Here is an 18446-nt window from a genome sequence, read left to right as displayed (position 1 = left end):
CTAGGAAAAACCTGCATAAAACATTTATTTTCGTATAGGAATCAAACTGTAACCCCAGAAATGAATGATAAAATAACATTGCTTTTTATTTGCCCCTTACTGTACACTGAAAGGTCCACCACTTCACCTTGCTACTAGGATTCCTTAATGTTTCAGCACAATCTGTTCGCAAACCTGAAACGTGTATGTAAGGGGGAAACAATATTCAGGACCTCCATATTAGAAACAATCTTCAAAAGCAGGGGATAAGGAACCTATGGGCCACTAGATGTTGCACAGGTAGCATAACCACTGGTCAAGGATGATAGCTGTACTCAGACATGTGGAAAACCACACATTCACCCATGCCTTAAAACAAGTGTGGTGGTGGATGAGGAAAATCTCTAGTGAAAATTACAAAGGACAACTGAATGCAAAATTCCCCAAATAAGCCTGTTTTATAAAATGCTGAAAAAGTTTGGACATTTTAAAATGTTTTGTTTATATTAAGTTTAGTACAGTTGCTTCAGCTGAACAAGTCTAGATGTGCAAGGGCATAGCCATTTAAAATGGCAGCCAAACTCTAGATATGCACATGCCAGTTTAACATGCAAATTATATTTTTAGATTAGATTGTGGCTACTGTGCATAATTCCACAGAACCATGTGTAAATTCCATGATGAAGCAATATTACTGTATAGTTTAAAACAAAAAAATTGCTAGTTCTTTCCTAACCCTTAATAAAAATCCTTACTTCTCAAATATTATTATAGCTTGTATGTAAAATTTAGAATAGGAACAATTGACTGGTCTACAACTTCTTCTAGATAACTACACATTCCAAAGCTTCACTAGTGTAGAGCATTTCCAAGCCATAATAGGAATATATCAAGCTACTCTTGATGTCCTTTTAGGCCAAGTTGTTTTCAACCTCTGTATTTCTTGCGATACATTATCCATGGCTGCTTTTGTGCTCAAGCCTTCAATCAATATTCCCAAATGAAGTTTGTTGCTATCTTTTACTTTCTTCACATTTGCTCCTGGCTATTTTAGCATCCTTGCACACTTTCAACCATAATTGCTCCTTTAATAGAACACTAAGATGAACAGGATGCTCCACAATTTGCAGTGGAAACAATTCTCTGCAATTCAGTATCTTAAAATCCAGAACTCGTGACATGTAGCTTCAATGCATTCAGGACGGTACTGCTCATGCCCAACTTCAGAACTGTACTGGTTTTTGAAATGGGTATTTTGAGGAACAATGTTATTTGTGCTTATCTGTGTATAACTAGAAACATTTATAAAAAAAGGGTGGCGGTATTTCCCCCCACCCCCTCAAACCCTTTTTTCTCTGCTTTCAGAAATTGCTTGTGCCTGAAACTAACTTAGCAGTGTTTCCCAGCTTTTCTTAAGTTACCCAGTACCCAAGGAGTTTGTACATGAAGATTAGCAGGACTCATGCACTTCCCCTCTGCTCCTGTCCCAATTCCCCTCCCTCTTTTCCTGACTTAAAAAACCATAGCTCGCCACCCAAAGTGACTGTGATTTACCTAAAACTGAAAAAAGGAGAGGAATTGCCATGCACAGGCACATGTGTTGGCATTATGTTTGAACAATGTCAATAAATTATTTCTGGAACCTGCCTACTATGCATTAAACACAAGCAGCAGCAGCAGCAATGTATACAATTTCACACCTGGTCATTCCACAAAGAATAGTTTTAAGAAAAACTGAAGCTTAGAGAAAGACATGTCAAATGAGAATTACTATTTGTTATCTTCTGGTAGAAATAACACTTTGAAACCCATACAATTTTAGTAGTTTCTTATTAATAGGAAAAGTAGATTACAGTATATTGAATTCTGTGGGAAGGGATAGTTGTGAAAGTTCTAGGACAACGGCTATGTATGTAACAATGCATTTTTACAATTGATTCAGTAATAAAGGAGTAGAAAGGAGGTTATTTCATTGCAGATGTTTTTCCCTTGTTTAAAATAATTTGTGGAAGGCATGGTCTCAGGCCTAAAGAGCAAAAGAACATATTGAAACTATGCTGCTGAGTGAATGGGACAGAGGATCTACATTCAAATGTAGTCAATTTGTGTGTGGCAACCTACAGTTGGTGAAGGCTAAGAGGCATGATTTCAGAAAGGGTAAAAGGGATTATCAAAATATAAGCATTATAATTTTGTTCTACTTGCTTAATCAAATAATGGCACACAAAAGCAGGTTCTGTAAATATTTGTATAGACAAAAATGCATACACCAATGTAACATTGTTGTAAGTTTTAATGTTTATTTTCCCCAAGACAGCCTAGCCTGCATTCTACTTGGATAAATTTCACAAGCTAGTTTTCTGCTGCATCTAGTTTTTAAACTTTTAACCATGTTTCTGATGACAAGGAATGCTGCAAAAATACTCTAGTCCAACAAAGAGTTATGATCACAAAATAATCTTTATCCATTCTACTGCGTTTCAGAATTACCAGCTGATTTAAAAAAAACAACCACAAGGTAGATATAGATGCTAATGGTGGCTAACCTGGTATGTTTTCTTATAGCAAACTGTTGTTCATGCAACACTTGTGCTCAAAGGGGAAGGCACAGCATTTCCTACAATGAGCCACCTTATAAAGAGTTCTCCTTTTGTACATATTTGCAATGTCACTTTTAATTTAGTGTGCAGAACCTCAAAACTGAGGTATTATTCCAATTATAAAAACCACTTGCATTTTGTATGCAAGTTAAGAATACAAAGTTCTCTCTAAAGTGGCTCAAAATAGATTGTTCATGGCTGCCTACATCTAAAGATAAAAAGTCTAGAACAATTGGACAGATTAGGTGGTATTATTAACGGTGTTCAAACCATGACTTGATTTGTACATCTATTCACATCTCCAATCTTTTCAGCAGTACATATGCACCAAATTTTATTTTGAGGTTTCCATATCATTTTCATAGAAAACAAAGTTTGAAAACAAATAACATTGAAACACAGCACGGTATCCTACCACAACAGAAACAGCTGGTTACAGGACTCAATAAAATCTAAAAATGAGCTATGCTGTAAATTACCACATGCAAAAATAGCTTTATGTCGTCTCTGAAAATGAAAAGGATGGTGTTAAACTTGTTTTTTTATTGTTTTCTAGTATTATATGGCAATTTGTGTACTGCAACACAATAGTTGGAAGAGGGAAACGTTTGTATGAGTTTCATGCAAAAAATCTACACAAATTAGTTTTGATGATATGGAAAGCTTATTTTTGTAAACAATGAACAGTCATCTGGTGCAAATGCACAGGGAAGCCTTCCTCAAAGTTTTCTGACTTTACAAGCAACTAGTAATAAGCCATACAGGAAAGGAAATAACTAAAATAAAAGGGGTCGGGAATAAAACAAAACACAGGCTGCAGGAGTAAAACCATAGTCTGCTGCTAAACCGGTCTCCGTTTTTGTGTCCAGTGTTAACACTTATACACTCCTTTTGATGATTGACTAGGGTTATTATCAGCCCCCTGAAGGCAAATCAAGCTTGCATGCGTTCACATACAGCATCACAACCATACTCTCGTACACACCCCACTCCAAGACTAGGAGTCTGCTTCATGAGCAAAGAGCCCCAGATTTGAAACACACACGTGGCCCCACAGCACTGAGTCCAGACATTCACTCAATGTTGTCCATTCACACGGTGCTTCATTAGCAAGACCTGGGCTCATTCTCCTTGGACTTATATGGGCATCCTATTCTCCTTTATGCTTACATGGCTTGATGATGGAATAGTACTGCATTTTCCCCCCACAATTGCGCTAATTAAGTCAATGTTCCTCCTCAGGCACTGAAGATCTTTGACCTGTAGCCCTTTTCCTTTGAACAACCTATATAAGCATTCAGTGTGAAGTTTTTCATTACATTTTGCCACTCACTCTCACTCGCACCCACTCGCCATCTTGACTTCATTCGGGCTTTTCTGTGATTCCAAATGAAATCTTCACCATTTTCTTCCCCGATTTAATGCAGCAGCGGATCCCATGAGCCAAGCTTGATGGATCAAACCTTATTTTATTCAGTGCTGCATTGTACCTAACTTCCAAAATACCACTCTAGAACTGGAACCCTTCTGCAGGTACATTGGCAGATGAATTGAAACCAAATGTTCCACCTTGTATTGCCTCTGGAACAAGGCTTGGATCTTCATCTATCTGTAAATGAACCACAAAGACCAGAAATAAGAATCTTCCAGGCTTCCAGTCCCACCTGCCTTAATGGAGGCAGCCCCCACGATAGCAAGTGATCATCACCAAATGAAAAACAAGAATGACAGAGGGCAAATCATCATTGCAAATTCACCCCAGGGATGGGGGGAACGGGCTTCACTTGCAGTTCGTCTCGGTACTTGGCTCTTGCTCTGGCATGGAATGCGCTGAGTGCAAAAGCACTTTGCCTGGCGAAAACCCTCCTACGCCGCCATTAAGAAGAGGAGGTTCTCCATTGAATTGGATCCTTAATTGGCTTTAAAGTACTGGCATGTGATGGAAAAGGGTTGCAACAACATACTGTGGAATATACCAGCTACATGGGTCAAAGGTTTGAACTGAGATAAGATTTTCTTCGGTGTGGGAGCTGGTTGGGGAGAGGGAACCCCACAGTTTGTTTATTCTAAGCTTTTATATATTTATGATTCAGCAACCCTCTCGGGAATATAAGATAAAAAGATATTTACAAGTGAGGAAGGGACGTTGGAGTAATAGTGATATTAACAAGCAAAAATGGAAACAGATTGATCTGAAATGAACGGAGGGGGGAGGGGAAGCTCAAGTATGACTATGTTGGAATTATTAAGACCAGGGGTCAGCAAATGTTTTCAGCAGGGGGGTGGTGCACTGTCCCTCAGACCTTGTGGAGGGCCGAACTATATTTTTTTTTTGGGGGGGGGGAGGAATTCCTATGCCCCACAAATAACCCAGAGATGCGTTTTAAATAAAATGGTACATTCAACTCATGTAAAAACACGCTGATTCCCGGACCGTCCGCAGGTCAGATTTAAAGGCGATTGGGCTGGATCTGGCCCCCCGGCCTTAGTTTGCCTACCCATGATTAAGACAGATTAATTCCCCTCAACTCCGTTTAAAAACGACAGACAAGGAAAAAGACTGAGATTTTTGCGTGCTACTGATGGAATGTAATCTAAGATAAAGTTTAAATGGGCCATAAATCTCTTGCTGGAAGGAAAAGAATTTGGGGGTTGTGATAAGAACATTGCAGGGATTCTGGGAGTTGGAAAGGAGTATTAAATCTTCAGCACGTTCGAAAACTGCCCACCTTTTCCTACGCTGAGGGGAAATGGCGAAGATCTGCAACATGTTTTACTAGTGAGACAGAATGGTTTCCAGCAGACTGTCGCCAGTTCCAAGACATTGAAGCAAGGGACGGAGAGCTAAGACCTTTGAGAAACTTTGAGATTCAGTTCCGCCCCAAGCCACAATGGGAAAAAACAACAGCTGGGAAGTGAAAGAGACAACACCATATACAGACAGAAGGAATCTCCATGGACATAATAGTTTTCACATGCAGGGCAGAATAAATATAAAGTGTGAGTTCCTCACTTGAAGTTTTATATATTTATATATTGTAACATCACAAATGGAAATCATTAATTATGTATCTGTTGACTGAGGGATTATTATTATAACCAAAATATAACTGACATTGATTAAGATTATGGTATGCAGTGATACAAGATCGGAAATGCATCCAAACCACCATGCGGGGAGCCACTTTAACTAAAATGTATTAATTGGAAGTTGATTGGCATTTTCATAATTGTATAATTTGGGAATTAATTGTTATTGTTTTAATTTGGCTATTATTGGGGGTATATTGGAAAACTAACAACAACAACAAAAAAATTCCAATCCAACCAAAGTCCACTACCAGGTTTTTAACATTCGGCACTTTACTTCAAAATACTCAGTTTCAGAATTATGTACTTACATCATCTGAAGAGAAGAACTGATCAATGATCTCATAAGCCAGTTTGTAGATGTCTTCATTTTCATGATTTTGTAGTTGTTCAATTTTCTCCAGCCCTGTAAAGTTTAACACAAAAAAGTTGAAGGAATTTTTACAGGACTAGCTGTAAAAATGAAAACAAATGGTTTTTCAAAACACACTGGTAACCAGAATGTCCACAAATCATATTTCTCCATAGAAACTATGAAAATATTTCCAGATCTGTGCCCAAAATACAAAAACAAAAAACTGAAGGATCACTTTATCAAATCTTAGACCTTGGTATACAAAGGCAAATTGTTAATCGTACCTCCACATTCTTCAATAAGGTTGGCTATGGTTTCTGCCTCCTCTTCAGCCATTTTTAATATATTACTTAGCCCATCCAACACTACTTGTACAACCTGAGCATCTTTTACTGTTAACAAGTTGCAAAAGGGAGGAATTACATTTTGTTGAATTAGGTACGCCACCTAAAAAAAGGAATAGAAACAGACATTAAGCCAATTAGGATCAATACAACTTACATAAACTGCTTGGAGGTTTATATGATTAAGCCATAAACAAATTATGAAATAATAATAAATATACTAAGTTAAGAGTATGGAGAAAAAGGAGAGTTAATTAAAACATTTTCAAAACTACAGAAATTCAAGTAAAAGGATTCTCACTGTGCTCAATAAGCATTATGTCATCTAATAACTCATAACTGGTTTTGACTTTAAAACCAAACAAATATATTTTTGTTAACTCATATTAAATATGTATTTGATGAATTTGGACATAATCAACTATTGTAAGTTGGTGGATTCTAGCTCCAGATATCGAGGGGGCTTGGCTTTTAGAACAGAGTATTATGCAAGACTCACCTGTGAGGCTACTGATTTACGTTTTTAAATCTGCAAGGAACACCGAGTGATAGCAAAAGAAACCAAACCAAACCTTGGATCCAAAGGTGCATTACAGAAGCAAAACTCGACTTCGCTTCATTTTTGCTGCACTCTCCCCTATTTCTCCAGATTCCACATCCCATACTATTCTGGAAGGTCTCTGTCCCTCAAAAACATCTTTCAGAGGGGTGCAAAGGACTTTAGTGAGAAGGGCAGGCAAACCCTATCGCAGGAGCATCTACTGTGAAACAAGCTTCTCTTGAGCATTGAAATGCTTATGAAATATTTTATTTCTTCCTCTCCCCACCCTCCACCAGTTGAGAAAGAACAGCATTGCTAGCCCTACTTTCAAAGCTTACAATGCAGCTCTCCCGTCTGGGACATTTTATATGCATGTGCGCACTCAAGAGAAATCCAAAGGATAGCCCCCATATCAATGGCTTCAGGTTACAAGAAAGGAGATTCCAACTAAACATCAGGAATAACATTCTGGTGGTAAGAGCTGTTCGACAGTGCAATGGACTCTTTTGGAAGGTGGTGGACTCTCCTTCACTGGAGGTTTTTAAGTAGAGGTTGCAAAAAGAAAAGTTCTACACTGGTCTGCGTGAAATTGATCAGAACTGGTTCTAAGTGGATGAACTGATATTTTAAAGGCATATTTTAAAGGCAAATAATGAGCACAATGTGGTATAAGGTGGTTCTTGCAAGAGGACCCATCTGTGGCTTTGATCTAGTATAATCCAGTGAAAGTTATACACTTTAAAGTCCCATTGAGGTCAAGGGAAGAATTAAGTGTTTCTTAAAAACTCTCCCACTGAAATCAGTAACACTTCTAAATGCTATTATTTGGTTGAACTGTGCTTCCTGTTTTGTACGTTCCTTTACTGTTTTAAAACAACAAGTCAGTTCGTCAAACTACGTTACTTACTTGATCTTTTCTTCCACTGATTGTCAGGTTGCTTATAGCCCAAGCAGCTTCTTTCTGTGTACCAAAGTCACCCTAAAGAGAAGACAGTTGGAGGAATATCTTTATTGTCTACACAGGAGGTACACTCAGGCAAGTAACATGAGCTGATTCAGGCATCAGTCTTGTGACCACAGAAGAAAAACAGTGGATGAGCAGAGCCTCTGTATCCCAAAGCTAAGACATATCCCAAAGCTAAGACAACTGGTTTTAGGACGCCAGCATCTGAGGTGTAAGTCAGCCACAGCAGGAAGAGCTGGGACCCTTCAGATGTTTTTGAACTGCAGCTTCCAAAATCCCTGATGGTTGGGCCATGCTGGCTGTTGCTGATGAAGTTGGGTGTACGCACCAAGGACTGAAGAGATGTTACCTGACCTAACATCTGAAACAAGGACCTAGGCACAGCTTACCTGCTGCCTATCAAATGGGAGTACAGGGAGAAGAGGAAAGTACTGAAGAAAATCTCTATGACTGGAAAAAGCCCAGCAGAGGAAAAAGTGATGGATGGGTGGAGATCTTCAGGAGAGGATTGGTGGGCATAGGAATAAAGTTGAGCACCTCCTATCCAACCTGGAGGCCTCTGCTGCTTTAATTCCTTTGAATTACTCAGACTGTGGGTCTCTTGGGGACAGGCACCTGTCTAGCTGGAAAAGCCAGCTTACTGGGAAGAGTGGCCTAGAACCCTTCATCAGGCATACGTACCCAACCAGCACATTTTATGTTCCACGGCTGTTTCAGTACAACACACACACACAGAACAATACAAAAGCTTAGCAAAAGATTGGTTTTGTCTAACCTTATCTAAAAGGTGTATTATCATTGGCACAAGGTTAGCATCTATCACCGCCTGGACTTGCTGCTGATTTCCTGCAGTGATGTTAGATAGGAACCAAACCGCTTCCTGCAACAACAACAAAACTGTGATTTTAAGAATATCGACAAGAAATACTTTGAATAACGAGAGTATTAATCCATCTCTGTAGAGCTAGACTTATTTTAAAGGCGCAATGCAAGCACAACTGAGAACTATTTAAATTTGATTAACAACACTCAGGCAGTGGAATTCTTCATCAGCTACAGCTACTGGGCTGTCTTCAAAAGCAGCATGATGCAGCCTGCATTGCAATAGTTTATACAGAAGTTTATTAGAGCATGGATAATGGAGGACAAGTTGTTTCACTCCAGGAATAGCTGTAGCTAGAAAACTAGTTGGAGTAGGGCATAGTGGCTTCTTGGCACTGAAGCTACCTGGTCCAACAGTGACAGCTTGGAATTGAAGAGCCCTCTCAAACTATGAACCTGCTCCTTCAGAGGGAGTGTCTCTTACCGGGATTCAGTTTCAAGTAACAATACCCAAGGATAGTATGTCTTTTTAAAAAATTGGCTTTAACACTACTGCAGTTTAGAAGAAAGATCAGTATTAAATGGAACAGTTTGTAGTATAACAGGTGCCAGCTGTAGCAGTATGTTTATCTATATGTTGACAATTTTATCTATACTTGTTTAACAGTTTGGTGGATTTTACCTGCATTTTATTCAGAATTTTATTATGTACTTTATATATTAGAGAGTTCTGTGGTTAAGTGGTCTATAAATCTTACCATTTTTTAAAAAAAACTACCTATAGAAGCATAAATGAAGTTGCTACTAGTGCAAATATTTTTTGATAAATGTAGAACCCAAAGAATGTGCAATTTTTGTTTCCTATTTAAATCTGGCTTATTCTCGAGTATGGGAAAAATGATGATTTCCTAATCTAAATCATATGTTTTAGGTGTCATTAAACTGAACTCTTGGATCAGATCACATTCCTTTTGCCTAACAAAAGGAACCTGTTAGAGGTTTAAAATGTCTAGATGCAAACTGCGAGCTTATTTTGGGCTCTAATCACTGGCAATGTTGCAGTAAACCCAGATGATTTAGCAACAAGGCCTCAGATGCACTGCGAAATCAACAGCTTCTTTATCAGTGCCCACAGTTTACATCACTATATAACTTTTACACAACCAACCCCTTTTACCTCAGACTAAAATTTGCCCCCCTTCCCTAATGTACACACCCCTTACTATTCCCTATTCCCTATTACCTCCATTTCATCATTTCCAAGAGTCAGTTTATAATTCAGGTGTAGGCAAAAGACAGACTGGAGAAACACTGACCAATTTTTGATGAGCTACCTTATATTTAAAGGCCACCAATTGCTAGGATATTATTTGTAATATTTATTTTAGGTCCTGCTCTTCATTATAACTGATCTTAGGCCAGGGTACAATAAAAATCCCATTAAAAAAAAATAACCATAACCAAGAACAATGCTGTACTAGAAAGGGTTATATCTGATGCACCACGATACATTTTATGTTTTATGCTTTCATATGAAAGCAGGATTCTGCATGTTAAACAGGAAAAAAAAACATTATTCAGTGCCACTGTGAGACGGGAAAGCAAAAATAATGGACTGAATGACCACCTCAAACTGTCCAGTTATAGGAGTTTGCTACATTATTCAGAAAGTTTTCTTGAAATTTAGAAAACTACTTGTGGGATTGCCTTACCTTGTAAGTGCCCACTTGAATGCTTTGATCTGTGAAACTGACACTGTTACATAATACTTCCTACACAGCTGTAATAAATCAATCTTTCAGTGTTGCAGCACTTTGGAACTCCCTGTCTATACTCCTCAGGCAGACATTTCCGTTGTACTCTTTCCAATGACCATTTAAAGCTTTTTTGTTTAGGCAAACCTATCCAGACTTGTAGATACTGATGTGTTGCATTCTTTTTTACTGTTGATTTTAATTATCTTTAGAAAATTTAAACTGCTTTTATTTATAATTTTGTATTACCTGTAAATTGCTTACAGAGATTTTACTACAATCAAGCAGTATAATTTTTGTGAAACAAACAAACAAATAAATAAATATGCTCCTTGCAAAGGAATTACTACATTACAATTTCTTCAAAAGTCAGAACAACCTTTCAAGTAAAGAGATTGACGATTATCCTGTACTTTTGTTTGAGAGATATGTCACACAGTCCCCTGGTATCAATTCTCATGCATTCAGCGTCATGCCCATTTTCATACCTTATTAATTTTTTCTTTGGGGTGAGTCAATAGGGCAGGGAAGTGTGAAAGAGCTTCACAATTCAGAACTACCTGGGTCTGTTCATCAGTACCAGTAACAATATTTCCTACAGCTCTGAGTGCCGCAGTCTGAAAGAAAACATTTCAAAAGTTAAAACCTGATGGCTTGAGCAGCATGTTTTAAAATCAAGCATTATAGTATTAAGACTACATGATTTGACTGAGGCTGAAATCCTATTCACATTTACTTCTGAGTAAGTATGTACAGGATTGCACAACACAGCTTTAATAGATCAACTGTACCACTTAAATCAGGTAGAAGACATGGTTCTCCCCCACCCTCCGGCAAAAATTAAAAACTTGCAACTTTACAAATCTGACAATGAAAGATTTGAGAAATTAGGATTTCTGAAACAGCTACTGTGTTGAGCAGCAGATTCATCTTTTTCATGAGCCAAATTTGATGGTGAAAATGGTAATGGGTTGAGCTGGTATTACACAAATAAACCTTAGGGTCACACACTTAGTAACTTCCTGGCTTTCAGCAAATCAGTTGGCCATTGCATCTGAATTGAGAAACAATGGTTTGTGCAAAGCCTGATTTGTTTTGTCAGATTGAATGACAAGCAATGGCTTGCTAAAAGGCAGGTTACAAATCAGAGTGCAAAAAAGAACTTAGTCCCACCTCTCCAGATACTTCATTATATCTGAACCAATCTACAATGACTTGCGGTTTGTATCCAGAGCTGGAAAATTGAAGTGGAAGGACCAAGCACTCATTTTCAACCATTTTGACTCTAATTTGATAGCATATCCCATATTCCTAAGTCTGATAAAATGAAATATTAAATAATACATCTCTTTTACAATGAGCATTAAACTTGCTAGTTAATAAAAGCTTTCACTCAACAGAAACTAAAGAAAGCTACTGTCCTTTTTTTTTTGAATCTATTTTGTCCTATGGGGACAGCAGCTTTAAAAATGTTTATTCAAGGCAAAAACCCAATTCCACATTCCACAAAATTTGAGAAACATTCAAGTCAGAATTTTTTTTTTACATTTCTGAGCTTGACAAACACAGTGACTGAACACAGTAAGAATACAATGTGCTTCATACTGTAAATTTCTAATGCAATGCTGTCAGCAAAAATGCTTCAAATAAAGGAGAAATGGTACAAGACTCACTTGCACTTTAACTTCCTGATGGCTGAGAAGAGGAACCAAATGAGGAACTATCCCCGAGTCTATCACCATCTGAATCTGTTCATTGCCTGAATCTGTTAAGTAGGAGAGGGCCCACACTGTATCTACCAATATCTGTTCAAAAATCAACAAGACACATTAGAGTAATACAAAGGAAGTTCTGCAAGGCACAATGAGTCATATATAAACAGAAGCATTTCCCATTGAAAACAGTGATGTTCTCAGCCTACTTAGTATTTTAAGTTTCTGCAACATACCACAAAATAAATCACGGACGGTATCTGACAAAATCCCTTGCAAATTTTTGTTTCATACTTGCATTCAAAAACATTTCCTGCTGAATCTTAAAACACATTATGCTGCTAACTCCTCAGCTATGACACTTGTCTAATTTCCACCGGCAAGTATATACATTATATCAAAAGGCCTCTGGCCTCTCCTGTGTATTGGCAGAGTGGATTCTGATTTTGTTGCAGGTTAAGTCCCAACCCAGCTAAGAACAGAACGTACAGAGAAGCATGTTCTGCAGATTTATTCCAGAACTGAATGGGTGCTTCATAGAGAGCACGGCTGTCCAACAGGTAAGTGCCTCAAACGCTAAGCCCTTCCAAAAAGGATAGAATTGTCCCACTCAGATGATCCAGAATGACAGTTCTGGTAGGTATTCTTATTTTAAGGGAATGATCCCATCCACCACCAACTTAGTGCTTGCCTATGGATATATGTTAAGTAGAGAACCAGTGGGAAGTCTATGCAAGTCTCACCAACCCCTGTGGGAGATGAAATTTGTGCCAGTGCACATAACTGTTCTGCAGTTACCGGGACCATAGCCCCCATGTAAACTGCAAGTTGTCTGTATTTGTGAACCGTCCCTCAGTTTTGTGGGAGCACTGACTTCTGAAATATGTTTTACTCCTTTGAGAGACTTTTGCTTCGTTAATAAGACTGACAAGTATCCACCAATATAGCCAAAGAGGCACAAATTGCTTTCAGGGGTAACCTGGCGAGGCTGTGATTTGTTTTTTCAATATGTGCTTATAATTAATCAGTAAACAGGCCGTGCAATATTGAGATACTCACATTTACATCTGTGTGATGAATTAAAACACAGAGTGCTGGGAGGATCTAGGAGAAAGAGAAAAAGGTAATTCAAAATTCTGCAGGAAAGCTCACAGTGATAAAATTTCAACAAAGAAGTAGTTTTACCTCCTGGATCGTTTCCATAGGTGGAGGCGGGTCTTTGTGGCGACACAAGTTGACCATTACCCAAGTAACATTTCTTAAGAAAGTTATGGGAATAGATGGGCTGATGAATGACAGCAGAGGCTTCACCACTCCAAGACTAATGACATAATCTCTACACTGGGGTCCATCACCTGTATAAACATGGAGGAGCTTGTGGGTAGAAGAAATATCAACACTGGTCTATCAAAATTGCTTTTCCCCATTAGGATAGCTCTCTCTGTATGTGAACAGTTTGAAATAAGCAACTTCCAGGTATAGACTCAGTTTGTTAGAATGGTTGATTTGTAGAATTAAGAGTTGGAATGGGTGCTTGCAAGTCATCTAAGTCCAACCTCCTCCTTGATGCAGAAAATCTACAAAGGATGGCTGTCCAGCATCTGTTTGAAGACCTCTGGACAGAGAGACGCCACTCCCAAAACCCCTTTTGGGAAAGCAGAAAACAAGCCCTTGCCTTTTTCTGTAACAGCCCTTCAGGCATTTGAATAGTGTTGTTGGGGCAGCATTTGAAATAATGAGAATGCTTCTACATTTCAGTATTTTTAGTCAATGTGTAAAGTCAGAGTTATGACTGACAAGTGCTATGGAGAAATTTAGAGTAATACACATTTTAGAGAAGACCCCTAAATAACCCAGGAAGTCCTTTCTCCAAAAAATTGTAGAAGAAATTGATTGTTCATTTTCAAACTTTCTTCTTCTTACCTAGTAGAAGCAGAACAGTTGCTGCTGAGAGAAAATAACTAAGAAAACCAGTACTTTAGTGTAGCTGTAAATCAGATTTTGGGGGGGGGAATTCCGCACTCCACCCCTAAGCATGAACATTATAAATCCCTTTTTGTTACAAAAAAGAGAAAAGGGTGCTTATCAATGTTCTGTTAACATGGCTGTAGCTATTATGAGACAGAAATAACTACAACAAATGCTCTTAGAATACACTGCCTCCTTTTTAACAATTTAATCTTGAATTTTTCCAAGTATGGGCATCTTGGCTGCCATAAATCTTATGCCTCATCTGAACTCTCCCCTCCACATACTCCAAATACCATGCTAGGTTGTTCACTGAAATGTAGTATTTCCAATCTATGAAAAACCAACAGTAAATTCAGGAAACTTGAATACTTTGCATGGTTTGGCGGGGACTATTTTTTGTCACTAACAGCTATGTTGTAAGTAGACATTCAAGAGGTTAAGCCTTTTGAAACATAGAAATGCAATTGTGGAAAATGTTTCACCAGTGAGGCCCCTGATTTATTTGTGAGTTCTCCAAAATAGAATACAAATTGGTGTATGACATAAAAGGTATGCAAATATATGCCCTCTTTTGCATGTGGCTGCAGAGGGCCCAATCCATATATAATGCACTAGGTCTAGAAAATCATGTTGGCACCTATGCACAGGATACACTACCATGACTAGATATATTAAGCTGGCATAATAGCTTCTTCAACCTGCCCTGCCCATTTTTGGACATGCATAAAGTCAAGTATGAAGTCATAACCTTCTTGGCTGAGTGTCCTAGAAGACCTGCCCCCTGTCTTGAAGGCCTTTACCCACCTGGCCTGGGGGAGGGGATGACTGACTCCAGCCAAAAAACCAGAGGCTGCTGAACAGTCTCTTGGGCTAGAGTTTTGTTTTGTGGGCTTTGTTGGGGGGAGGGGATTGCTGCTGCTCAGCAGCAGAAAAGCTATAAACTTCTGATTCTTAACTGTAGTAGTTTAAAGAATGTAATTTGATACAGAGAACTAGAAATGCATATGCTATGCATAGGTATCAGATATTCCACCAACTTGGGAGCTTTGCTTGCTGTGTGATGAATACCGAGAATAAGTGCACCATGACCTGAATAACTCATGTAACGTCCTTCCATGTGATTTACTTGTCTGAACTTTCATGTGCCTAACTAAAATATGCTTTGGGAAAACACTCCCTAGCACAATTGTGTACATCGCTGGAGAAAAATAGCTTTCATTCAGTAGTAAAATTCTAAGCAGTTCTCATTGTCATAGTAGTGGAGTTTCTACACAGAAATGCAACAAACCTATGATATTGCCTAAAGCCCATACTGCCTGCTCACAAACATTTTGATGGGGTGAATGCAGCAACCTCAAAAAAAGTGGGACAGCATCTGCAAAATAAAGAAAAATATCATTATGACTTTTTTTTTAGATTCCATATCCCCTTGGCTAAGATCTAAGATTTAAACTTTAAATCATGGAATATATAAACAGCCATTCCTCATTCAAAGATATTCAGATTGCAAATCATGCATAGTCGCAATTTGTCTAGTTATCACTCAACTGATACATAATTTCAGGGGCTTAGTGCATGGAACTGAACCTCTTGAGAAAAAAGAAGCGCCTTTCTGAACCTCCAGTTCTTCCTCCAAAGCATTATAATGTTCAAAATACATCTTTCAAATTTTTTCCAACAGGCGAGATGCACAACTGTGTCTGGAACTTAACATATCTCCCCAATGAGATGTAGCACACTCAGTATGCAGACAGAACAATGATGTGTAAAAGTGGAATTACCACACACTTATTTATGTTCCTTTTGCATTATGGTTGAAGGTAGCATAAAGCCTCTGTCATTGCCACTTCAGTTTTGCAAAGCTCTACAAACAGTATCCTTCTCCTGTGGTATACTTCTAAGCATGTATGGCACTAAATCCCACTGACAGCACATTTTCAATTTACTATATTTTTTATCTTTAAACAGCCATTGGGTTGGATCCAGACCTCCTGCAAACACTGCTGACAATCTCTCCTACTTCCTGCAGCCTCTTGAACAGATATGAAGGGTTGGGAGAGCTTGTGGAATAGCATGAGAGGTGTCACTGGGATTTGCCGAGGCGGCAGGGAAATTGGTGAAAACCACCTTTCCAGCAGGAAACCCACATTGGTTCTTCATCCCCTCTGAGAACTGAAGAAGTCCTTTCACTCTGGTAAGGGCAAGTCTGGATCCAACCCATTATAAAAGAAAACTAGAGAAGTAACTATTTTTAAAAAATATAAAAAGTCTTTTATACCGATCAAGAAACACTGAAAACAGTCATATATCAGCAGTGGATAGTTACAGAGATATTCTTCAGATTATATATATTTTAAAGGCAATTCCACATATTCAAAACGATGTCCAAATACTAAACAGCAGTTAATCTTAGCTACGATTAGTGAAAGTAAGTCAGTTTAAAACCTTGGCTGGCTTGTTTCCCACTAATCACAGTTTGTCTAGGTTCAGATGTCACAAGCTGAAGTTGTTCTAAAAAGGAAGAGAAAGTTTATGGATGTCTCTTCATAGTGGTGCCAGAAGGAAGGCGGGAACTAGGCTTGTTATTGTAATGCTAAACTATGGTTTAGTGTTACATGCAAATTTGGCCACAAGCTCCAAATCAATTCGTTACTTACTAAATCCCATATTTCTGATCACAAAGCGGGAACACCTTCAGTGCTATCCAAATTTAATTTCAGTTTAGTGAGAGATTTTGTACACATCTTCCTTTTCAGCGTATGATTCATTGATTAGCATTTAGAATTCAATCATCCTGGCTACAGCATCAAAGAACCAACTCATTGGCACATGTGAATGAATACCCAAAGAAGAAATATATCGTGTGCATAGTTCTACTCAATCAGCAAGGCATTTTTGCAGGAGTTAAGTACTGGTTAACTTACTGGATTGAACGACAGCTTGCGTTTGTTCAGAAGTTCCGGATGCAATATTTGTCAGTGCCCATGCTGCTTCAAACTGTAAAGATGGACTAAGAATATAATAAGAAACAAACAATAGTTTATTACAATACTTTTGATCAGCTGCTTGAGAAAACAACTGTTCCTTTAAAGGCACATACTCACTTGTCATCTCTTTCAAGGCAGTGCACTAATATGGGTAATATTCCAGATTTTATTAAGTCATCAATAGGCGGGTTGCGATCACTGGAGAGTAGTTTTCTATTCAGAAATATTTGGAAAGTAAAATATCAAACTTTCAGGCAAAGTTCAAATGGCTCCAATTGATTATTACAGCTAAAAACATGAAGAGCAGCTAACAGGGATTTCACAGCATACTCCATTTCCTATCTTAACATAAAAATTAAAAAATATGGTAGTAATTATTCTGATATTTCATAAGTAACAATCAAATACAATTTCAATTTAAACCAGTAATTCTGAATGCATTATCTTATCCCCCCCTTCTTGACATTTGTAAAATATATTTTAAAGTCCAAAATGTCTTAAATTAAATCAAAATTAAACTGAAAGGAGATCAAAGGCAAGCAAATGTGCCCATTTGCCTCTTTTTAAAAGAGAAGACACAAGATAGCTACCTGGGCCAGAGTGCTAGACAGTACAAAAATATGTTCATTATCCTGCTACAGAACATCATATACAGAGATTTTGGGTGATTGAAAGAATTGAATAAGACTGCTTCTCTCTTTTTTTAGTGGGTAAAGTTCTTGTCAGGATGGAGAGAATGGATGGCTGCAGAAATGTGGAATGTTCTCCCCCAGGGAGGTTTCCCTGGTACCTTTGTTACAAATTTTTAGGCGCCAGGCAAAATCATTTCTCTTCTCCAAGGCCTTTGGCTAACTAAACAATCTATGACCTTTAAACTGGGGGAGGGGTGTGGGTTATTGTTTTCATTTGTTATTGCATTGTGCATTCTTGTGTTTTTATATTGTAAACCACCCTGTGAATGATTGTATATAAATTTTATAAATAAAATAAAGAGGTACATGTGTGAGCGAAAGTGTGAGGTGCCAAGCATCTTGAGCAAAGGGGTATAGGGTGGCTCTAGTCCTGAAGCAGCACCCCTGCTTTAAACAGAACAAAGGTTTCTTGTATACCTTGGAGAGAAGAGTTTAGAGCTGGACAACTGGCTAGTCAAGTATTTCATGAGGCCAAAGAATGACACTACACATGTTTCTTTCTGCTGTTTATTTCATTATCACGCCATGTGTTAGCAAGAGGAGTGAGAACTGCTTTTCCCCTAATCTTGAAGCAGTCAGGTTCATACCCATGATACATTAGATATTGCATGAAGATAGAACAGGTCAAGCTGTTG

The 18446-nt window shown here is 38.2% G+C and overlaps 1 protein-coding gene across 1 annotated transcript in view; it reads right to left on the bottom strand.

The window, feature by feature from the left end:
- Nucleotides 1–2254: 2254 nt before the first annotated feature.
- The window catches only part of KPNA4 (karyopherin subunit alpha 4), a 29316-nt gene continuing 13124 nt past the window's right edge, over nucleotides 2255–18446 (bottom strand). Inside the window, exons 6-17 of the mRNA XM_081190355.1 lie at nucleotides 17237–17332; nucleotides 17057–17142; nucleotides 15421–15507; nucleotides 13347–13516; nucleotides 13221–13265; nucleotides 12123–12254; nucleotides 10938–11066; nucleotides 8649–8753; nucleotides 7817–7888; nucleotides 6309–6471; nucleotides 5981–6075; nucleotides 2255–4188 (exon numbers count right to left, since the gene is read on the bottom strand). Coding sequence (XP_081046481.1) covers nucleotides 4090–4188; nucleotides 5981–6075; nucleotides 6309–6471; nucleotides 7817–7888; nucleotides 8649–8753; nucleotides 10938–11066; nucleotides 12123–12254; nucleotides 13221–13265; nucleotides 13347–13516; nucleotides 15421–15507; nucleotides 17057–17142; nucleotides 17237–17332 — 1279 coding nt within the window. The 3' untranslated portion in view covers nucleotides 2255–4089. The remainder of the gene's footprint in view (nucleotides 4189–5980; nucleotides 6076–6308; nucleotides 6472–7816; nucleotides 7889–8648; nucleotides 8754–10937; nucleotides 11067–12122; nucleotides 12255–13220; nucleotides 13266–13346; nucleotides 13517–15420; nucleotides 15508–17056; nucleotides 17143–17236; nucleotides 17333–18446) is intronic.

Source organism: Podarcis bocagei (genome assembly GCF_964188305.1).
Source record: "Podarcis bocagei genome assembly, chromosome: 4".
NCBI lineage: Eukaryota > Metazoa > Chordata > Lepidosauria > Squamata > Lacertidae > Podarcis > Podarcis bocagei.
This window is presented reverse-complemented; position numbering and strand designations above follow the sequence as displayed.